This window comes from Neodothiora populina (assembly GCF_041146345.1).
Source record: "Neodothiora populina strain CPC 39397 chromosome Unknown canker_contig_15, whole genome shotgun sequence".
NCBI classification, from domain to species: Eukaryota; Fungi; Ascomycota; class Dothideomycetes; order Dothideales; family Dothioraceae; genus Neodothiora; species Neodothiora populina.
In genome coordinates, this window is record NW_027191413.1 from 1152548 (window position 1) to 1175126 (window position 22579).

The 22579-nt window shown below is 52.6% G+C and overlaps 7 protein-coding genes across 8 annotated transcripts; 2 read left to right on the forward strand and 5 right to left on the reverse strand.

Moving 5' to 3' along the window:
* Positions 1 to 196: 196 nt before the first annotated feature.
* AAFC00_002752 (uncharacterized protein) lies at positions 197 to 802 on the reverse strand (the record flags this gene model as incomplete). The annotated part of the gene is made up of 1 exon (XM_069342114.1): positions 197 to 802. The coding sequence occupies one exon, from the start codon at positions 800 to 802 to the stop codon at positions 197 to 199; it is 606 nt and encodes a 201-aa protein (XP_069198621.1).
* A 527-nt stretch (positions 803 to 1329) lies between these two features.
* On the forward strand, positions 1330 to 2932 carry AAFC00_002753 (uncharacterized protein; the record flags this gene model as incomplete). The annotated part of the gene is made up of 3 exons (XM_069342115.1): positions 1330 to 1371; positions 1446 to 1594; positions 1666 to 2932. 3 exons carry the CDS (start codon positions 1330 to 1332, stop codon positions 2930 to 2932), a joined length of 1458 nt encoding a protein of 485 aa, XP_069198622.1.
* A 240-nt stretch (positions 2933 to 3172) lies between these two features.
* Positions 3173 to 7516, reverse strand: AAFC00_002754 (uncharacterized protein; the record flags this gene model as incomplete). The annotated part of the gene is made up of 1 exon (XM_069342116.1): positions 3173 to 7516. The coding sequence occupies one exon, from the start codon at positions 7514 to 7516 to the stop codon at positions 3173 to 3175; it is 4344 nt and encodes a 1447-aa protein (XP_069198623.1).
* Positions 7517 to 10004: 2488 nt separating this feature from the next.
* On the reverse strand, positions 10005 to 11348 carry AAFC00_002755 (uncharacterized protein; the record flags this gene model as incomplete). Its single annotated transcript, XM_069342117.1, has 1 exon — positions 10005 to 11348. The coding sequence occupies one exon, from the start codon at positions 11346 to 11348 to the stop codon at positions 10005 to 10007; it is 1344 nt and encodes a 447-aa protein (XP_069198624.1).
* A 4297-nt stretch (positions 11349 to 15645) lies between these two features.
* AAFC00_002756 (uncharacterized protein) lies at positions 15646 to 17422 on the reverse strand (the record flags this gene model as incomplete). Its single annotated transcript, XM_069342118.1, has 2 exons — positions 15646 to 16653; positions 16715 to 17422. The coding sequence occupies 2 exons, from the start codon at positions 17420 to 17422 to the stop codon at positions 15646 to 15648; spliced, it is 1716 nt and encodes a 571-aa protein (XP_069198625.1).
* Positions 17423 to 19218: 1796 nt separating this feature from the next.
* Positions 19219 to 21231, reverse strand: AAFC00_002757 (uncharacterized protein; the record flags this gene model as incomplete). 2 transcript variants are annotated; one of them, XM_069342120.1, is made up of 3 exons in its annotated part: positions 19219 to 19336; positions 19395 to 20983; positions 21043 to 21231. In XM_069342120.1, 3 exons carry the CDS (start codon positions 21229 to 21231, stop codon positions 19219 to 19221), a joined length of 1896 nt encoding a protein of 631 aa, XP_069198626.1. The 2 variants fall into 2 exon arrangements, with proteins under 2 accessions (XP_069198626.1, XP_069198627.1); XM_069348483.1 differs by lacking the exon at positions 21043 to 21231 and having other exon boundaries at positions 19395 to 21025.
* Positions 21232 to 21841: 610 nt separating this feature from the next.
* On the forward strand, positions 21842 to 22259 carry AAFC00_002758 (uncharacterized protein; the record flags this gene model as incomplete). The annotated part of the gene is made up of 2 exons (XM_069342121.1): positions 21842 to 21875; positions 21937 to 22259. The coding sequence occupies 2 exons, from the start codon at positions 21842 to 21844 to the stop codon at positions 22257 to 22259; spliced, it is 357 nt and encodes a 118-aa protein (XP_069198628.1).
* Between the last annotated feature and the right edge of the window lie 320 nt (positions 22260 to 22579).

The window sequence follows — 22579 nt, forward strand, 5'->3', positions numbered from 1 at the left end:
AGCCGCGAGTCTCCTTTTTGACCCCGATGGGCCATCTTCCCCCCCCCCCCCCAAAACGCCTTTGATGCCAGATGTAAAATGATACAATGAAGAAGCTGCTTCCGCTTCGATAGCTCAGCGCCACAGGCTCGTCCTCATGACAGCCTGACAACACTATAATGGGGCGTAGTGTGGAGACAAACAGAAGAAAACAAAATCACTGCTTCTTCTCCGACTCCCCGCTCTTATCCTTGTTGTCGCCGTAATTCCAGTTCCACACATCCCATATCTGCTCCATGATGATATCGCCATAGCCTTTACCCTGCGCCAACTTCTCCTCGTCCTCTCGCGCCCTCCTCTCCCTCCAGCCCTCAGCCTTCTCGCTTCCATAATACACCTGATCGATGATACTCGGCGACTTGGCGGCAGGCGCAGCAACATCTTCCTTCGCCGGTAAAACCTTGCCATCAGCTCTAGCCTGCAGTCCCTTCCTCTCCTTCATCTGCCTCTGAAACTCGCGCGCGCGCTCAGTGGGCAACGACGCATCTCCGTCGCCCACGGTATCCTTGCGCAGAGTCTCGGCTTTCGAACCTCCGATCAAGTGCCAGATGCTGTGGCCGCGCGACTCTTTGTACAGGTAGTTGCCGGAGAAGCCAGTCAAGCCGACGAGGCCGACGGTGTAGGCGTCGAATTTCCGAGGCGGTAGGGCGGCCAGCGCGGGCGCGACTATCAGGGTCAAGATGGCGGCGCGGTGCAGTGTTGTGCTGTAGTCTTTTGTTTCTTTGGGCGTGGGTTCGCGAATGGGCGGTTGGGGGTGTGACATTTTGCTTTGGGCTTTTCTTTTTCTTTTGTGTCTGTTCTATGCAGGCTGGCGGTTGGCGGGTTACTGTCGGGGATGCAAGGGATTGAGTCTCTGGGGTTGTCGTGGTATAGACATTCGCGAGAGTGGTTTATTTGATCTACTTGCAGGTACTGTACGAATCATGCATCGGCGCGAGTCGATGAAACGCCCGATGCTTTTTGGCTTTCGGTGTTCCTGATGATGTCAGAGCGACTTCCTGTTGCTACTTGCACTTGCCCTGTGTGGAGTACTTGTCCATCACGGTACTTGATAGGAACTCGACACTTGCTTTATACTCGACTCCTGACCTGCTACCAGGTGTCGAGTCAGGCCAACCCATCTGTTCGAACAACTGTAACACTTTGTCGCAAATCATCCCTGAGCATTTGTCTTCGAAGTGAATACCCCATGCTGTCTATCTAAGGAGAGGCCAATGGATTTGATGCACCTGACCCCTCTATAACACTCGCGATAGATACTTGAACTCTCAAACAGCAGTCATGTTCACCATGAAAAAGTCTCTGTTGTTGGTCTTTATACATGGCTTCAAGGTACATGACAACTATCCTACCATCATGCTGTATCTATCCCAGAACCAAAATAGAGGCTGATCGGTCTTGTCCAGGGCGGTGATGACACCTTTGGGGACTTTCCCAATCACCTGCGTGCCCTTGTGTCGCATGCCCTCCCCAAGATAAATGTCCAGTCAATGGTATACCCTCAGTTTGAAACCCGTGGTGATCTCACCGAGACGGTAGCAAGGTTCAAGGACTGGTGAGTTGAGCTGAATCCCATCTCATCTTCAAAAGTCACGAGCTCATGTTTTTGGTCTTTTCGTCGCGCAGGCTGCAAAACAAAGTCATTGATATTGAAGTCGAGAACAAAACTCCTTCGCCCACAATCGATCCTTCGGTGCGGGTCATTCTGGTTGGTCACTCCATGGGCGGAATCGTGGCCGCCGAGACTCTTCTCAGCATAGCGAGAGACACGCCCATACCCTCACATGAAGCAACGACTCCTCCCCCAGGTGTGGGAAACAACACGACGACTACAGCTCCCACGTCTGCGAGTAACAGCACCACGAACCTGAACCCCCCGGAAGCAAATGTTGAGGAACGCGCTTCGTCAGCGCCTCCAAACTCACGCACTGCACCCACGAGCAACCCAGATGAAGGCACCTCGGAACCTGTCATGAACGACGGTCTGATGTTCCCCTACATTCAGGCCATCCTCGCATTCGACACACCTTATCTGGGCATTCACCCTGGTGTAGTCGCTCACGGCGCAGAGACGCACTTCAACACCGCCAGCTCCGCCTACAAAGCCTACACCACCGCGACAAAGTTCTTCGGATCAGGAGGCTCATCAAACACAGCGACCCCTTCTGCGCCAACAGCTGGCGCACTACCAGCAGCGGGAGGCAGCGGATGGGGCAGATGGGGACGCTACGGCCTTGTGGCTGGCGGTGTCGCCGCAGTGGCAGCCGCCGGTGCGGGCGCATGGATGAACCGCGACCACATCAGCGAAGGCTGGTCATGGGTGTTTTCACATCTCGAATTCGTGGGATGCCTGGCTCGCGGCGCCGATTTGACTCAACGAGTTGACGCCGTTGTTCGCATGGAAGAGACTCACGGCGTAGGCTTTGCCGACCTGTATACCGCGCTCGGCAACGACAAGATCGGACAGACGAAATACTCGGCGCAGTTCCTGGGTGAACAGAGAACATTCTGCGTCGTGCCCGAGCGAGCTGCCAAGAGCGCAGTTGCGACCGCGACAGGCAGAAGCGATAGTCCCAGCCCGAACAAGAAACGGAAAATGCAGCAACAACAGCAGGATGAGGAAGCCAAGAAACAACAGCGGAAGTCAAAAGGCACGTGGATCAGATGCACCAATGCCAAAGCCGGAAGCGAGACCGGCGCTCATGTCGCAATGTTCACCCCCAAGGACAATCCGGATTATCACGCCATGGGAGACAGGGCGAGGGGATGCATCGAGGGCTGGATCGACACGGCGTGGTATGAGGGATCGTCGACCGAAGAAGCCCACCAAGCGGATGCTGGCGTCGAGGATACCGGCAGTGCATCTGCAGGCTCAGGCAAGGACGAGCCGTAAAGACAAGCTTCTGGTTTATGCTCAACTCTTTCGATATACATGTACTGGTTGAGTTGCTTGGACAAAGTGGATCACTATACCCGTCCTTTTCGGTTGATGGAACAGCTACGGGGAATCGTTTGGACAGGATCCCGCCATCTGTTGTTTATAGATTCTGTATGATACCCCTCTTCCACAATCTACCTTTTTGCCCTCTCCTTCTTCTGCACTCCATCTGCATGTGACGAACAAAAAGAAGCACTATCTATCCAACCCATCCAACTCGACCAACCGCCTGACCAAGCCCACAATCCGACTCTCCCGTCTCTCCACCCCGGGATTCTCAACCATGCCCTCCAGCTCCCTATCAAGCAACATCCGGAGTCGCGAAACCAGCACTCCGATCCTGGCCCAGCCGCGCAGCCGCACCCATCCATCCACCACCAGGCCGCGTCCGTGCTGTGTATCCAGCCCTATGGGGCCCCCGAACAACAGCAGAGAGTAGTTGTTCAACGGCGTCAGAGAGTGCATGTAGGATTTGTTGGTTTGCATGCTGGAGAAGTAGGACAGGAAGGTCGAGCCCGAGGGGTAGGCTTGTTGCGTGAAGAGGGTCGACGAGGGGTGGATGAAGACGCGCTCGTTTGCTTGTTGCTGCTGCTGCTGCTGCTGCTGCTGCTGGGCTTGTTTTTGCGCAGGGGGAGGAGGAGGAGGAGCAGAAGGGGTGGAAGCGGCGGGTTCTTTGAAGTACTTGATCGTGCGCGCTTCCGGGTCGAGAGCTACGGCTCCAGACACTGACGCCGCGTATTTCGTGTCTGGGAACTCGATGCGCGCGATCTGCGGACTGAATGCTGCGGAGATCAGGGCGCGCAGCAGCGCTTGGTTCGAGTTGTGTGCGTTGTAGCTGTTGCGGTTGCTGTTGTCGTTGCTTTGCTGCGAGAACGTGGGCGGAGAGTAGGAGAATGGGATGAATCCGATTTCCTGCAGAGAAGAGAGGTATTGTCGCCTGTTGGTGCTGATGTCGAAGAGGGTCTGCTGCGACAGGAAGTTGGTGTCGCACCACATTTTCATCGAGTAGTTGTTCCCGCCGCCGCCTCTGCGCATGTCGGCCCAAGCCTCGTAGGCGCGCAGGTCGCAGATCAGATCGCCTTGGCCGCCGGATGCAAACGCTGAGCGTGCGGCTTTTGCTTCTTCGCGTTTCGCGGGCGGGTTCACGAATGGGCCGCGCCCTGTCAGGATCGCTGCGATGGTCAGAGCAGCTTCCAGACATCCGAATGTGGCGCCGTAGACGAGGAGCTTGCCGCAGCGTAGGTCGGCTGGGATCATAGACAGGTGACGACCTAGTGCTGTCAGTTCGGCTCCGTCTATCGCCCCCATTCGGTCGAGTGTGCGCAGTGCGCCTGTGACTGCTAGACTTGACGGTGGAGTGATTGCGCTTGCTAAGAAGGCGGCGACCTCCGCCACACCCATCGCTTTGACCGAAAGACAGAGCTGCTCGAGCGGCACACGGAGGATCTCGGGGTCTGGCCGTTCTGCCATCTTGGTTTCTTCTGCGTTGCGCGTGTAGAGCTTGTAGCATGTTCCTGCTCTGACACGTCCTGCTCGTCCGCGGCGCTGCTTGCATGCGGCTCGTGAAGCCCACACTTCCTCGAGCTTGGTCATGTTGTTTGTTGCATCGTAGCTGGTCTCCTTGACGCGTCCTGTGTCGATGACTGCTACAACATCTTCGATCGTAATGGAAGTTTCGGCAACGTTCGTCGCAGCAATGACTTTACGCTTGCCTGGAGGTGCAGGTGGGAAGACACGCTTCTGCTCAAATGACTGAAGGCCAGCATGTAATGGTAGGGCGTGGATACCAGGGAGACTCTGGATCGCTCTCAACGTGCGGTCAATCTCGGCAACACCAGGTAAGAAAATAAGGATTCCGCCATCCTGTGAGCCGAGTTGTTGGTCTATACATTCCACAGTCTGAGCTATCAAGTCGTAGTTGATTTTCATGCCCACACTGCGCAGCGCAGCACCGATGTTCGGACCTTTGTTCGACTCTCCATCATCAGCATCCAGGCCCACATCTCCACCATATCCGGTCATGCGCAGTACGTCGTCAAGGTAGATGTCAGTCACAGGATGAGTTCTTCCTGGGATCTCCACCATACTGACCGACGACGTGGCAGCGAAATAGTTCTTGAAAAAGGCAGCGTCAAGGGTGGCGCTCATGAGGATGAGTCTCAGGTCTTTACGCGTCTTGAGTACATCTCGAAGTAGGACCATGAGGAAATCCGTGTCCAGACTGCGTTCGTGTACTTCGTCGATGACTACGTGACTGACGTCGGCCAATGCATCTACCACATCTTGAGGCTTCCCACCGGATGTCTGAAGTCTTCGCAATAGTACACCAGTGGTGACAAAAGTGATTTTGGTCACTCCCGCCTTCTGTTTTGACTCGCCACGAATTGCGTAACCAACTTCCTCGCCCACTTTGGCACAGCGCTCATCGGCGACTCGATCGGCGAGACCCAGAGCAGAGATTCGGCGCGGTTGAGTGCAAATGATGTTCGCTGCCTCTCCGAAACCACGCTTGATCAAGTCATCGAGCACGAATTGAACTGATTGTGTCGATTTTCCAGAACCAGTTTCACCTGAGATGATCGTGACTTGTGAATTCGTGACTGCCTCAACAATGCTAGTCTGTAGACTCCATGCAGGCAGGTTTCTCCTAGCCTTCATCATCCGCTCTTGAGCTGGTGTTTTGTGCTTCGCCTGCCACTCCTCCAGCATTCGTCTGCTGTATTGCGTCTCAGCTTGCCACTTGATTGGTCTCGGCATACGCTTTGTCCTATGACTCTTCCTTGATGAAGCCAGCTTTTTCGCCGATTCCGCAGATGTGGATGACACCGCTGCGATCTCGCTGAGTCTGCCGGGGTTCTTCATAATCGAAGGTATCTCATGCTCGAGCCAGTCCACAACATTGAAAAGCATTTGCTCGCCCAAGAGATCCGACTGAGCATGCACCAGGACCTGTCTCAGTATACTGAGGCGAATGTATGCAGGAATGGCCGCCTCGAGAGCGAGAATCGGAAGACTGTTGGGGTATCCAGATGCCGGCTTGCGAGCGTGCAGCACGAAACGCGACTTGGGTAGATCAGCGACTTCTAGCACTATGCTGCAAGTCTTACCAGCAGACTTGAGGCGTTCGCTGTATATCGATTCCAGGATAAGTTTCTCTTCGTCCCAAATGTCTTCCCATGAGCCATCATCATCAACATTGAGCTTTTCTGCGGCAATTGATAACGCGCTGTCCACAGGCGTGCTAGTGCCGCTTGTTTGTATTTCGTCCAGTGTTCCCAAGAGACGGTTTTGCAGTCTCTCTGCGGCAAGGGCCTCATCTCCACGACAGACGTCCAAAGCTTCCTCGCAGAGCTCTGCAGCATATCCGGCAATAGCTAGCCTTTTGAGCTTACCCTCTCGGGCCAGATCTCCGCTAGCAAGACTCACACCAGCGGTATAGCCTTCCGGCAAGGACCACTTGGGCAGGTCGTCCTCCGGCACGTGGATGAGGAGCCACTCGAGAACCTCCTCGCGGTCTTTACATATTTCAGCGGCCTCCTCGACGTGTGCTGGTCTGAAGCCAAGGGCAGATAGCTCTTTCACAATGCTTTGTCTCTCAGCCCTGGACATTTCCACCTCATGAGGGTTCCACAAGGCGCCCTGCCGCACCAGGGCCTCGACCTCTCGCCTCATTTTCTGGCCCATCTCGACCTTGGGCGCCCTTGTCCAACTCTTTCCTGGGTTAGATTTGGCCGCACTGATACCATTCGAAGCGTCTTCCTTCTCCTTTTCCCTCTTTTTCTCTATCTCTGCTCTCTTCTTCTCTTTGGCTGCCCTCTCGTCTTCCCAGTCTTTTCTCGCTCGAAAGGGATCATCGGCATAGAGCCAGCCCATGCCTTCCTTTTCAGCCGCCCTTTTCATGTCGGCAAACTCGCCCTTCCATAAATCACGGAACTGAGGCGGCATCATCATGTGCAGGTTCTTGCCGCTAGCCACTCTATACAAAGCATATGCTGCGGCAAAATGCCTCGCCTCCATTGCAGTCTCTCGCACACCGATCTCTCTCTTCTCCTTGGGGAGACTCATCGGTGGTAAGGTGGTGGTCTCCTGCGTCTTGGGGTTCTTGTGGCGGAGGATGACTGCTGAAATGTGGCCAGGCGGATCTGATGATCGATGCATCGTATACTCAGCTTTATCCCATTTCTGCTTCTGGCAGTGCTCGCTGAGGAGGTTCAGAGGTAATTTGCCCGTCCATGAGGCTCCACCTATGACTTCTCGTGCGCTGGGTTTCTTGACGGCATCGCCTGCCACGTCCAGCTCTGGCGCATTCTTTCCTGCTTTCCCTTTTGCGCCCGCTGACGAAGAAGCAGCGGCATCTGTCGGGTTTGTCGTGGCATTCTTACCGCCTTTCTTCGAGTCCTTGCCGTTCGAGAAGACGATGTAACTTGTGTCTTCTCCGTTCACGACTGCCGCTGTTTGGGTTGCATTCTTGCCCTTTTTGTTGTTGTTGTTGTTGTTGTTGTTGTTGCTGCTCCGCGGCGCATGGGGCTTATTGACCATGTTCGCTCGCCGCTATTATCTCTTACTACTCCTATAGTTACAGGCAGGGAGCGGAGCGATGTCGACAATATTTCTATGGTATAATTTATTTCCATGTTGCTGGCTCCTCACCATTACCATATCGGGAAATTGTCAAACCTGGGGAAATATTCTTGACCAATCGAGGCTGTTGGGGGATGATGTCAGTCCCTTGATACTAACTTATCAAGTCAGGTCATGGAATAGTTCGGGCACAAGAACGAGCACTAGACATGACACTGACTACTGATGAGATTAAAGATGAATTGTAGATTTACTGAAATGAGCAGATTTAGCCCAAGATCAATCTCAAGCGTGAAATTCGATGTCGAGTACATTGCCATATAATACAGTATGATTGATGACCATTATGTTCTGTCATACCACTCAATGCAATGAGATGGCAGGTGCTGATATGATGAGATCCACGACGACGAAAACCCGAATGCAGTCGTCTCAATCAGATCTCGTAATTGCTCAATCATACAAATCATTGTCTGTCACTCACGAGACATGCCATTCACATATGGCTTCGTCCTGAGAAACAGTCACCTCTCACTACTATTGCCCTATAGCAAGGACAGGCTTCCAGGCAGTAGTCCTGAGCAAGACAGAAAAGCCAAGTCTTGCTTTCCTTTGGTCAAGGTCGTCTACGTATCACGAAAGTATAAAGTACTTCTACGTAGACTTGCTCCATAAGAGAATGTACAGGGAAGTTCATCACGCATACCTTGTGCACCAGGATGTCATCGATATCGAAAGATGCAGGACCAACCTCCGAGACGACGGGGGACAGTGTCACATCCCCGCTTCGCCGCAACGTGACGTCCATCTATCCCTGGGGGATGCATGTAGTTCTTCTGGTACGGGCAAATATAGGATCCTATACGCATCTCCGAGGGGGCTATATTCCCTCGACCGCTCATGATGAGCACAAAATGGTGTGACCGCATAACAGAAAAGGAGTCATACGGGAAGCATGTACTACTTCCTTACTTGTAGACTTTGGTATGATGTCATAAGCCAGTGATGTACGTAGATATTCGTTGTTCTTGATTGAACTCGAGCACCACTGGACTTCGGCTTCTGGTCGGTCAGCAATAGAGAACTCTCCTGTACTTGCGTGGTTCCATTGTTGGATAGGTGGTGCAAGATCCTGTAGTATCAGTACGCTCAACTCCTACTGTACAGCATGAACGGATCTTGCGCAAGAAGCCGACATGGCAGAATAAGCTCCTCCGGCGGAGTGTCCGCGACGACGACAACAACAAATAACAGCAATCAGTGACTGGGCAAGTCCAGCTCTGGCAACTCCAACAATCTCACCTTGCCTTAATTCAAACCAAGATCCAAAAAGTCAAACATTATTTCCACAAGCCACATGACGACGAGCCGTCCATTTCCACGTCCACATAGTCCAAGTCCGATTCTCCCTGCTCAGAGTTTCCCCACATCTATAGTACCACCAACGTGAATGGCGCCACGTTTTTTAGGCGCACATGTATTTGACATCCGAAAGAAGTATAAGTTGCACATGCTGGAAATAAGGTGGGATGGGCGTTCAAATGTGATCCAGATCCAGATTCAATAATCATGACGTTGGCGTCGGAGGCCGCGGGCCGCGAGAGCTGAACGAGGAATGAGCGCGGACGAGGCGCAAACCAGCGCAAACCAGCGCAAAGCAAAGCCCTGGCCGGATGTTGTTTCTCTCCTTGGATTTGTGAGGAAAAGGACCATTGAAAACAGAATAGTGATTGTTTTTACCAGGTCCCTCTGATGATCCGGTCCAAACACACACGTGGTTGGGTTTTCACCGGTCAAGCATTCAATTTAGAGAAACTCCGCGCGATGATACTACCTTACTGTAGAGTGTTTTTGTTGTCGTCGCCGTACCGCAGGAAACCGGGCCCAAGAGAATCTGATGGTACTTGCAGTAGTCTGAGATTCACGCACGGTGAAACTCGGATGCGATTGCTTTCTTGACTGTTGGAATCTCGCTTGTGAGCAGCTCATGTGGATAAGGCGGCTGCAAGATAACACAAACTCGACCTCACCCTATGTTTGACTGGCATACACATAATATGCGAAAATAATTGAGAGCAAACGTATTTTGAGTGTATCATTGCAGTGTATCGAGCGCTCATGCTAGTAGAGAGAAAAGTCCCTGTGCGCCGCTCGATGATAATAGACTATATCTGGCCAGACCTTTCTGGTCTCGTGATCCTAGCAAAAACTAGCCCATCGCTCCATGTTCAAATATACGAAAACTCCTTCCGAGCGCCTTGCTAAACAGACAGTAAAAAGAAAATATACGAATGCATGTTGAATTCATAAAAGCGCCATTTTGTGCAAATGGCATGACCGCTAGTGTGGGTATAAACGTGCCGTGAAACCAAATTAAAGAGTAATTGTTGAAAACCGACCTGACGCAGTGAAGTAGTGACCATTGCATCCGAAGGAAAAGCGCGACTTAGATATGGAGATTTTCGATATCGTCATGTAGTTCTGCGCCGTCGTAGTCCTCGATTTGGCCAGGGTTGGAGTAGCCAGGGGGACTGGCAGGCACATCCTCGTAAAGTGGGGGCTGCTCATCGTCCCAAGCGAGACCCATACCACCACGCTCGGTGACAGTCAGGTTGAACTGGGTGCGAAGGACACGTGCAGCACCAGTAGGAGTCGCTTGATGCGGCTTCTTGTTTGGCGCCCACTCTTCTGCGATGACAAGCTCAAGGACAAGGACGTGGTTGATCTTCAGGCCAGACGGGCTCTCAACATCGCATTGAGGCTTGAGAGAGTTGTCGATGGCGCAGACAAACTCGCCCTCGAGCTGGCCGTCAGCGAAGTCGGTCTTCCATCCTTGCTTCAGCTCTTCGCTTCCGATATCACGGCTGTGCTCGTGCTGAACTCCTCGGCCCTCTCCGCCGACTTTGCTCGCATGCTTCGCACAAGCGGGAGAGACCATGGTCTCGTGCTCCTCGATGCGCCACGTCAACTTGCGAAGGCGCCACCTCATCTGAGTGTCCTCCTTGAATGTGGTGATTCCAGACATGCGACAGTAGACGTTGAAGTCGCCAATGGGGTGGACGACATTAGGCAGAGTGACGTTGAGTGTGAGGTTGGTTGGGGGAAAGATGCGGACAGAGTTCTTCTCGTTTCCGGGTCTGATTGCACGGCGAACGTTCACAGGCCTTGAGTACTCGAACAGCTCGCCTGTTGAAGATCTGGCGTATGCGAATAGACCGTACTCGATCTTTCCAATGTGACCTGAGGTGCTGGTGGGAAGGTGTCCCGGGATGAGGTAGCTGAAAGGGTAGTCGTGAACGCCAGCCTTGTAGATGAAGGAATCGTGGTCGCCCATGATGTTCCACTCTCTGAGGTCTGTCGTCTTGACTGAACAGTCTTTGCAGTGGTCGCCGACCGGTCGCTTCGTCGTCGTCGTGGCTCTGAAGACCAGCTTGTATGACGTGATGGTGACTGGGCCGCTTCTCACGTGGCATTGAAGACGTCCACTGAACAAAGCTCCAGAAGACTGCTGGGGCGAATCCATAAACAATGCCGGCGGAGACTCGACAATCATATCGAGCTTGACATTCTTAGGGGATCTCGACACACTGGAGTCACGCTTTTCTTGCTTGTCTTTTCTCTCACTGGAAGAATGTCTTCCAAACACTGGTCGCTTAAGGTGCTCCATACTTTCTCGACCTGCAGAAAACTGACCGTCGGGTCGTCCTGATGATGAATTGCGCTTCTTCTCTGGAACAGGTCTGAGTAGTGGTGATGAACCAAAGTCAAATCCAAGAAGGCGACCTGGCATTGTGAGTGTGAGAGGAGGGGTGATTCTGAAAAAAAACGCGGAGCAGACAGGGATGTGCTCCGTGCGATAGGCGAGTGACGATCCCGGAAATCTCTGGCGATTATTGAGTCACAGTAGCAACGTTAGTTGCGAGTATCGACTGTGGCTTGTATTGGTTTGCTTTAGGCTGCTTTGCTTCTGGCAAGTAAACTTTTGCATGTACTGTGTGCATGTAATATTGCAAGGTGAATAGAATCAACAGATTGTCTGGGAAGGACCAAATATGTATAGCTAAACTCCTCGAAGAAAATCTTGTAAAGAGTCAATTCCCCTTGTCCCGGGTGCAACGCTTAGCGACGCATCGATGATCAATTTAAATCGAGTCACTGAGTATTTTAAGCATGGCGTCGTCTGATGCCATGCGCGCTAGTCTGACACGGGCTTGTCATGAGAAACTTAAACAATGAGCTTAGTTGGCCCTCTCAGGCTGCAACGGGAAACTTCATCCATTTCCCCCCAAATCATCCGATCAGCGCGCCGGCTTTATGCGTTGACCGCTCGGTGAACATTCTTTTCATCTTTTCAGGAGTGCTGAAAGCGGCCATCGGCCGGCTCGCCCGCAGTATTGTACAATAGTCGTTTCTGAACTTCCATGTTTCACGTTTTGCTCAGGTACTGTACAATTTTTCTTCACTGACGATACCAACGGTGCCCCGATTCCGGCCCTGAGAATGCACCATCAAGGTGACACTACTATGGAACAAGACCCGAAGGACCCAATGCGCCCATCAGGCTGATCTGGAGTGCAGGTCTCTGCTCTGCCGTAGATACTAAGGAAACGGTCAGTCATGCGTGCGTTGCCCCCGCTTGCCCATCTAGACCAGTAGTAGCTTTTCGTGTCAATAAACATCGTGACGAGTGCACATGTGTGTCTCATCATGAAGATGGCATCTCCGGTGTTTGCACGGGAAACACGACGTGAAGTGATCATTAAACCACAACCTTTACAACGCCCCGAGGCTGCATAGCTACCTACCTATGCAGATTGGTCGACGAAATGATCAATAAGTCTGCTGATCCTTGCTGCCCCGCAAGAAGGCTTGCAGATGGCGTTTTCTGTTGTGGAGCCGCACGCCTGCATACCTAACGCATAATGAATCATCTCTTCGTCAAACCTTGGACCCCTATTACTCGATCAAAACTGCATTGCACCGAGCTTCGAGTATACTTGTGTGTCCCTCCGACCGGCCAGCGGCGCTTTCAGAGCATGCAGGAAGCAAGACAGCTGGAGTCTGATGATCCCACAGCATCATCAAGGTACTGCAGAAACAGTCTTGCTCTCATGCGCCGGATATCGTCGCAAATTCGGGTACTGTAATGTGGTACCGCGTATTCATGATGCCAATCTGAAGTCATGCTTTCTACATCAGGCCAAACAACCCCGGCTGTCGTTTCGCAACCACGCAAGCAAAAATGCATCAGATCCAAGCGGTACGATCCCGCCTGTCGGACATGGACCGATGCAAGAAATTCTTGCACCGCATTGGCCCACGCCAAGCTGGTTCACGCCAGCCAGCCAGCCTTCCGCCGTACTTCCACGTGGAGAAGATGGAATTTTCTACAGCGATCTCGTGAGATCAAATTCAGGGCACGATCGTTCAATGACTCGCCTTAAAAGCTACTAGAAGCGCTCACACCGCTCCCCTTAAGACCTGTCGAAATTGCCCTCTTGGCCTAGATTCGACGGACATATTACGGTATTGTACTTGTACCGCAGGAAAGAAAAAAAAATTAAAGGGGAGGGGATGCAAGCAATTGCGTGATAGCGCCCCGTGGAGAGGGTAGAAACTCCTCTGAGTAAATTATCGCGCATCCTGTAACATGCAGAGGGAAAAATAGTTGGCACATCGAAACAAACGAAACAACCAACAAGGTGTTTTCAGACCAGGGTGTCGCAAGCGTTGGCCCACACAAATTCGCTAATTACCTAAGATATTGCGTTTTTCCGATCCACCAAGGCCCTAGAGACGTTCACTTCGCTGTACGAATCACACTGGTTGGTTAACTCTCACAATTTTGTTACAATATGATGTGACAAGGCAGGCTTGCGTCCGACTACATTGTGGCTACAAAGCTGCGTTGCCCCTCCACACCTCATTCCCGATCTGGCATCTGGTATACGATACACTGAGGCACTGCGATGCGGCGCCAGCTCCACCTTTGGTTTACTTTTATGTGTCGAATGGATTCACGCCGTGATCGGAAGCCGAATGATTCAGTTCATCTTCCCCTCAAGAACGTCAAGCTTATGCCGCAGACAACCGTCCACAAGAACTTTATACCTGATCACTTTGGGGTTGGTGTTGTCCTTGCGGTGTATTATATTCCAACATCAGCAAGGCTCTATGGCTGTCGTGATCCCAGCTGGTGTCTGACACATCACAGCTAGATCATGACTTGTACCTCTAACACTTGTCTACACGACAGAGCTGCGGATCAATTAAACTTTGCTATCCATTCGCACGAGAAGGACTCTCCGTGGTCGCGAAAGACTGTACATGACAGCCCATGTCATCCTATGTCTCGACACGATTTCAGTACCGCAGAATCGTTACGGCCGCAGTTTTGTTCTTGTGGATCTCAGTAAGTTCATGTTAGCGCTACGGGTCGCTGCTACGGTCACCTCGATCTCGGAGCAGTGTTGCAATATGGCGGGAAGCTTATGCCATACCGGACCCCACTTCTTTTCCCCAACCCAATAGTCTCGGCACACTGTGGTATTGCTGTTATTGTAGTAGCGCGATGCGAGATGTACAAGTAAGGGTTGAGTGGGCGGGATACGAGTGACTGACAGGCGTCGTACTACTGCGGCTGCCTATACCGCGAGCCACGCCCTCTGATGATTGGTGATTGAGCACTAAGCGCGCAAGAAGGTGGATGTGAGCGGTGAATCTACCAAACGGAAGAGTTGGCTCCACAGTCCGTCTGCTTTGCCATTTTTCGACGGATGAGAGATCAACAGAATACCCTTGAAGTCAGCTTCTTGTTACGCAAGACGAGTATCGATGCGGCTCTGCTGTTCGAGGAATCCTGTTAGTAACATTTGCTCGATCTGGACCTTTCCCGCCTTGATGTCGGTTTGTTGTTGTCGTCGACGATAGAGTACCTAGGTGATATCACATTGTTGCGCAGTCACACACACACACACGCACGCGCATTCAACACGGACTGCCACTGTATCTCAAGCCCCGACCTATTGGACTCCAGAACGGTTCCTTTTCCCACTGTTCGCGAATATCCACCTTTCGTACGTGTTATCGACGTGAGATTCTGTCAGCCCGCTTCACCGCCAAACCGCCACATAATCTGTCTCACATGATTTTTGATGGTACAAGTACCTGTTCTTCCTTGTCCGTCCTCTGGTCTCAGACACGCAAACGAGCGAGCGAGCGATGCAACGCGCAAGTGGGTTACGCATAGTCGCTACAAACTCGACGCTCATTAGACCTATGTTTTACTCTGTAGTATGACTTGGCGAGTAAGTGGTGTGCTTGCTCGCTTGCTCGCTAGCTTGCTTGACCATCGTGCTACCTCTGAGATGGAATCAGAACTTTCTATACGATGGGATCTGATCTTATTCAGGCGATGATAGGCCCGTTTATCCTTACTTCTTCCTCGTTCTAACTCCTCTTCCTGCTTTCTGACATGTATCACAAGACTCTGTGTACACGTCCTGTCGGACCCAATCAGGTCACGTATCAGCAAGGTTATAAATCTCTTTCAATGAAGCAGAGTCGGCAGTGACTGCTTAGCATCGAAGGATGAATCGGAAGTAGACGAGTGCAAAGGGTGAGTTTTCAGCAGAAAATGGTTATGGACAGGGTCTCCGTCCGCGCATGGTATCTTGGAGCATTTTCTTGGAGTAGGATAGCGGGGGGGGGGGAGATCACACTTGTGCCCTAAATGGTTCTTCTATATTATACCTACCGTAAGTGGATGAGAAGGCTAGTAGTTCTTCCATCTCTCTTTCCTTAGAGGAGAAAACAAATGTAATTTCAGCTCAGGAGGGACACGTGATAGGGAGTCCATGCAGTTGATCTACATGTCTCGTGAGTCAAGAGCTGCGTTTAATGCATTGAACGTGGTATTCTATTCATCTCCCAAACACCCAGACGCCGCTTTTTCGCCGCACGTCTGCATGCTGCATCTGATCTCATCTCCCATCCCCAGTGAGTGCCCAAGGCAGGCCCCCCTCTTTCGACTTTTCCACTGCCTGTCGTTTGCCCTTTTTGTACTTTTGAATTCTTGCACAACTCCCTCACGTCCTGACATCCCTCTCGGTACTGATGCGATGCACAACCGGCACACTGCTCGGCGGCAGACTGCCGTACTCCGTGATGACCATGTTGATGTACTCTGCGGGTGTGACGTCGTACATGATGTTCAACAACTGCAGGCCCTGGACGTCTCGCCAGCCAGCCAGACTACTGGCCTCGGCGTCACTCTTCCTCTCGTTCTTTTCCTCTTCTTCGCGTTTCTTGTTAGCTGCGCTGCTGGTGTTGCTGCCGGCCTTGGCCTTGCTGGCGTCAGGGTGGGAGGGTTCTGTAGTGCTGCTGTTGTGGTGATCGGCAGGGATGACGAGTTCGTCCGGGGGCGCGAGCTCGTTCAGCACAATCGAGTCGAGCGCCACGCGGTCTGTGAATTTGATGCTTTCTGCGAGGACGATGACGGGGACGTCGCGCGAGTGCGCGAGCATGGCTACCGCGGCTGTGCCGACGCGCGAGTACAGCCGGCCGTTGGACATCATTGCGTGTGCACCTAGAAGAACCAAGTCGGCGTCTTTGAGGGCGTGCGACACGGCCGTGTGCAGCATGTAGCTCGTCTCGATGCCTGCGGCTGCTAGGCTCCGGGCGAGGTTCTTGCCTTCGAAGAGCGGTCGGCTGTCGATGACGACGACCTTGAATTTCGTGCCGAGCTCGCTGGCGCGCAGCAGGGTTTTCTCCACGATGCTGGATTTGCCGAATGTCACGACGGTGCTGCCTTGGCGGATCTTGACGCATGCGGTCGCCGCGATGGCTGTGTCGGCCACTGTGATGCGTTCGCGGATGAACAGGTCGATTGCGCCGCAGATGTCTTCCTTTGCGGCGGATTCGGGGGTGTCGGGATCGATGTGGATGATGTAGTCTTTCAGCCAACGGATGGCGTTGCCCATGGACACTGAAATGGGACGGTGGGATTTGAGGTAGTCGATTTGTGGCGAGAGATGATGAGACGTGAGATGTCGGGCCAGTGATGTGCCGTTGGGAGTCTGATATGCTTGAATGGCCTGAGAGAAGTGAAATCAGCATCGACTGCAACTGTAGAGAAAATGAAAGTGCTCGATTCACCTTCTTGAACGCGAGTAACATGCCAACACAACGCGCATTACTACCACACACAACATAGCTGCTCATCTGCAGTCCCAGCGCGAGAACAGCAGGGTGCACTTCCTTGCTCACGCCCTCCAGCGTATGTCTCTTCGGCTGTGAATACAAATGCCCGAATAGCCCGACCTCCTTGTTGACTTTCTTCGCTTTCGGTACAGCAGGCGCACCCGACGCAGGGGCGGCTTTGCCTCTGAAGGGGAGATTCTGCTGCCCGGCGGCGCCCTGGCTCGGCGCTCGTCGGTGGTGGGAACCCTGTCCGCCCTGCTGTGATCTCTGCGCGCCATTGCCCGCTCCTCCCTTCTGTCCTTGCTGAGCCTTTGAGGGCGTCGCGGCGGTAACAGCAGCAGCAGCTGCCGGTGCAGGCCCTTCTTTCGCTGCCTTCTCGGCCGCTCGACGGGCGGCCTTTTCTTCCTTTGCGCGTTTCTTCAGTTCGGCTCCGCTGATTTTCTTGTCGGTCGCTGTTTCTGCTGACTTGGTGTCTGCACCTGCTGCTGCGGCTGGTTTGTCTTGCGCAGGTTTCTTTCCCGACTTGGACGGTTTCTGTTCTGATGCTGAAGGTCCAACTGATGAAGGTGCTTGTGATGCGCCAGCTTCTGGCTGTGAAGAGCCCTGCTGCTGAGTCGGTGGAGCTGCCGAGGGAGTCTCGGGCGTACCATTCGTGGTCGCCATGCCTTTGTCTTGAATCTACTTTGTGTTCGAATCCGCGAGCCTGGGCGTTATCAGGACCAAATTTGTGTATGATTATTGATGTAGTTGTTGGATGCAAATCGTGTACTTATGTTAGTATGCCCTGATGAATGGGTTACGTCATGGCAAATTCAACAAGAGCACTGTTTGTCAAGATGATTCATGTATCCAGTGAATCTATTTGCACGAAAACAATCTTGGAGGGGCAGATTTGTCTATAACAAAGTCAAGTTGATGTCGTCAAAATGTTATGAGTCAGGCTTCATCGCATTGTCATGTTCAAGATGGTGTGGTGCCAAGATTTACTTGTCCATGACTCGAGTCGAGTGTCCCATCACTACAACATCTACTGAAATGATTTCGCTGCATCACATACTTGTTACACCCATTGATTACTTAGAAGGCACTACACACATTGATGAACTAGAAGGAAAGGCACGAGGGGAGAAGTAAGGAAGACAATTGGCGTACGAGGTTATATATTCAGCGAGTCCACATTGGACTTGATGCACGCAGAGCACTAAGCGAAGATACTCCTCTCAGGCTCTGCCGTACTGACGACTTGTAAAATGAATCCAGAGATATACCGTCTCGGATGCCATCGCAATTGATGACTCGGGAAAAATGCTAAGAGTCGAACGCAGGCCAACTGTCGCTCGTGTTGCCTTTTCCTCGATTGAGTCGCCTCAACAATCGTAGTCATCTCTGTAGATTTCGCGTATCTCCTTCATGCCGTCAAACAGTGGCAGAAGTCGATCGTCCGAGGACAGTGGCGCCATGATGATGAGCGAAAAGGTTTCGGAGGATCAGACGCTTAGTTGCGGTCGAGACTGTTGGAGACAGTGCAGTAGTAGACCTGACGGGCCTGGAGGGTGCAGTAGTAGACTTGAGTAGCCTGGAGGGTGCAGTAATAGACTTGGGTGGCCATTTTGATTGGTTGGTAGATCTGCTTGGTGAGGCTTGGTAGAAACCTATGTGATTGATCGTTAGCTTTGCCGGTTTGAAGGTCTTGTGTCTGGTGGGTTGCTTACTTAACGAGTGTATGTAGCTGGTACTGGTGAAGAGAGAAGAGGGGAGCATCTAGGATGAGCAGAGCTCGATACTGATCTCTCCTTTCTGCTGTGATAGAAGACGGTTCCTTATTATCTTTGTGATGTCCCTTTCTTGTCTTTCATAGTGCTTTGTGAAGACGAGGTGATTTCCATCCAAGTCAAGTCTAGAGTATTCAGGTTGCTCAATCGGGGAAGTGTTAGTATTGTTCCTGCGCCTAATATTGTTCTCAAAGACAAAGCATCTCGAAATAGATTGCCAGATCAAACACAATGGAAAGTCATTTGAGAACCAGGGAATGGGACTGATAGGATAGATGTTCATTTGTCATGACAGAGAGTGGTACTATGGTTCCATTTATCTGGAGCCTCGAGAGGTCAACACTCGTACAGCGATCATCGAAGCATGTGTCTTGAAATACGGGGCAATCAAGGTAGAAGAGTCGACTCTGCATGTCAGTTCAAGAGATCACGATGTGCATTTCCGATGCGACGCGAAATGTTAGGGAAGACGCTGTAGACCGTGGTACACATTGTGAGCATATCCATCAATTTGTCGCCCACGACGTGATGTTGCTGCATATCTTGATATGGACGTGGGACTCGTGTCATATAGACCGCTTACTATTGTTCTCATTAGGACGCTAGTCCTGATTGGGTAATCGCGGACCTCATTCCACGAATGACGGATGAGAATGACCGAGACCATGATCCGACAAGCCATCTGCTCTACTTGTTGTCCGGCTTCCACTTGAGATTGGCGAACTGCAGTTTTGGCTTGGGCAACTCTGCAGCAGGAGGGAGTGTCTTGGGAACAGGGGCCTTTGGAGGCACACGAGCACTAGAACTAGGCAAAGTCAGACTTGACGCATCGGAATGCTAGCTTGGAAAAAGATCTATCTCACCTTGGATGACGATCTCGGCTTCGAGATCTCGAATTGTCCCTTCTGCTCAGAGTCGGGCGAGCACTCGGACCCATTGACGTTTCACCCCTTTCCGCAAGTCTACTGTTGCTGGGTATGTAGCGGTCGATTTCTTTGTTGGCTGGCTCTTCGTAGTCTCGGATACGGCGTCTGTCACGGTCGTACTCTCGGTCGCGTTCCCTGTCTCTCTCCCTGTCGCGCTCTCGGTCTCGGTCTCGCTCTCTGTCGCGCGTGCTGTAGCGATCATAATCTCTCTCTCGCGGCCGCTCATCGTCTCGTCTGCGACCCGCGGAAGGTATGTAGCGGTCGATGTCAACGTTGTCTCGTGACCTGGATCTACGGCGCCTGGCTGGACTGTAGTCTCTATCGCGATAGCTTCTCCTAGGTGGTGAGCGGGTCCGACTCCGGGCTCTACCATCGCGGTATCTGTCGGATCTCGGCAGTGGGCTGCGTGATCTTTCGTGGCGCTTACTGCGGGCTGGACTTCTGCTATGGGCGCGGATGGAAGCATTGTCACGAGTCGAGGGCGGCGCATCGCGTTTCAGACCTTCTCCGGCCTCTTTGAGTCTGCGCTGACTGGCTTTCCACCGCTCTCGTTCGGCGCTGACCTCACGAAGCATCGACTCCCTGCGGGCATTTTCATCTTCGTGCTTGGATGCTCTCTTCTCACGGTCGTCGTAGGCTCGAGACCTGCCCCGGTCGTCATGACGATCATCTCGGCGAGAGGAGTACCTGGCATGATCAGGGGTTGGCGAACGGGTACGGTAATCTCTACGACTGTCGCGTGAGTCACGGACAGGAGGAAGACGTTTCTCTGGAGCGAACTCTCTGTGTGAGGGAGGGGCAGGGTCCTCGCTACGGTCTCTGTCCCGCCTGCTCGTCTTCTCCATCATGCGCTGACTCTCACGGAGGAGCATGCGCTCAGCCTCTGCCTCCAGACGCTTGGCCTCTTCCTCTTCCTCCTTCTTTTTGCGAGCAGCACGCTCCTCCTCGAGTCGCTTCTCCTCTGCTTCGCGTTCCTTCCTCTTTTTCTCACGCTCTTCCTCCAAGGCCTTGAGACGCTCTTTCTTCCTCTCATCCTCACGTTTTCTCATGGCCTCACGCTCAGCGCGTCGCTTCTGTTCTCTTTCCAATCGTTCCTTTTCCCTCAGCAGTTCGGCCTCCCTGGCTTTGAGAGCTTCGAGTTCAGCCCTCTTCTTGGCCTCCCTCTCCTTCTTCTTCTGTATTTTCAGCTCTTCGGCGCGCAGCTTTGCGCGTTCCTGTCTGCGGACCTGGGCGTCTGCGGCGTAGGCCTCGTCGCTCCTGCATCCCATCTCTTGCTCTTCCCTAGCAGCATCATGGCCAATCTCCTTGCGCCTGATCTCGCGCAAGATAGGCTCAGCATCGGCGACGTAGGCGGTGATGTATCGGTCGATGTCGGCCTCAGTGGCGGGATATATGTTGGCGCGAGCAGCAGCACCTTCGAGCAAGGGGGCGGCAAGACGACGATCCTTGGCGAGGTATTGGACGGGGTCGCGTTCCAGTTCGGCCTCGGTGAACTGCTGGAGAGAAGTGATCAAGGTTTCTTTGCTCTGTGCGATGTCATGTTCAGTATGCGCTCTGGATTCAACCATTGCAGCGGGCAACATACGCCATCCTCAAATTGTTTGATCGTCTTCTTCCTGATGGTATCGAATTCACCCTTCTTCTTGAAAGTATGGAGCAGACCGTCTATCGAGGCGCGTTTGGCCGAGGATAGAGGAAGCTCCGAGACCTTTGGCTTCTTGCGTGGTGGTAGAACAAAATCGCTATGATTTGCATGTTCTATGGCTGCCGCCATGTTGAAGGATAGCGTGTGTGTGCCGGTAGCAACGGTAATGGTGTTGAAGTGGAGAGAAGACGGAAGAGTAGAATATTGCCTGAGGATGTTTCCCTGTTGGGATAATGCCTTTGCTGCGACAAGAAGGGAAGGCGCGCTCAAATCGTCCACTGTGCAAGGCAGGCGCTATACCTTCGCACCTGCTATGTCAGGTCCCGCGTCTGGATGTGAATTAAGAAGTCGCGGGTTTAGAATCCATTACGATAGGGAGATTAGGGCTTGATGATGGCTCGGCCCGTGGTCCGACAACTCTGTTTGACCGTCTTGTGCATCTGTCACTGTGCATGAGCGAAAAGAGAAAGAGTCAGTGAACGAGAATGCCAAGCCACAACCACGGAGCTTCAGAGGATCAGGTGCCGGCAGTGAATCGAGTGAATCGATTGGACAATCGTGGTGCAGCCATCTCATTCGGCCAATTGAGCCCATGTCAATTGTCATATTGTCCCGACTTGCATAGCGGGATTACCACAGTTCGACTTGTATAACATTGAAGTGATCTTGACACTTGTCTGAGCATTCCATCCTTTTGTTTTGCAGCAGTCGCTCAATCGCATTCCACACATACACCGCCATGGTTCACAAGGCCCTCTTCTGGGGCGGCATGGGTAGGCGCGCTACACACACCACTCCGGCACATGCGTCTAGTCTGTACTAATGACAATCCAGGTGTCATTGTCCGCATCTGGCAGCTCGGTATTGAGATGCGCCCCTTCCTCGCCCGTCAAGCTATGTGGGCATACCCAGTCTACGCCGGTGTAGGAGCTTCATTCGGATACTGGCTGCAGGGTGTCGAGGACGGACAGATGCGCATCCTCGCCCGCACCAAGGAGAGACTTCTCGAGAAGAGAGCGAGAAGGGACGCCCAGATCACTCACCCTCCCACCGAGTACCAGAAGAACAAGGACGGTTTGTTCGCCAGCGCCCGTACCCACACCGAGGTCAGCTACGACGCACCCGCCCACACCGAGAAGACCGCTGCTGCATCATAAAGCAGTGCACCTACCACATTGTTGAGAACTGAAGGGGAGGGAGAGGATATCCATGAGGGACATCCATAGACGCAGAGCTTGAGCTCTGAGCTTGTCATTCGAGTGGGACTTCGGGAAGGAGCGGAGAGTGCAAGATGGCACCGAGGCAACCATTCTTACTGTCACAAGAATGCAAACACCTGGGCACATGATGAACATGTCCAATTCAAGGACCTCGAGGTCAAGTTGTGGTCGGTCAGCGGTGTATGTCGCACCTTTCCATCAGTGTAAACCAGGAATTCGCAACGTCCGGGGCTTAGTAGCCTAGACATTATCTTTTT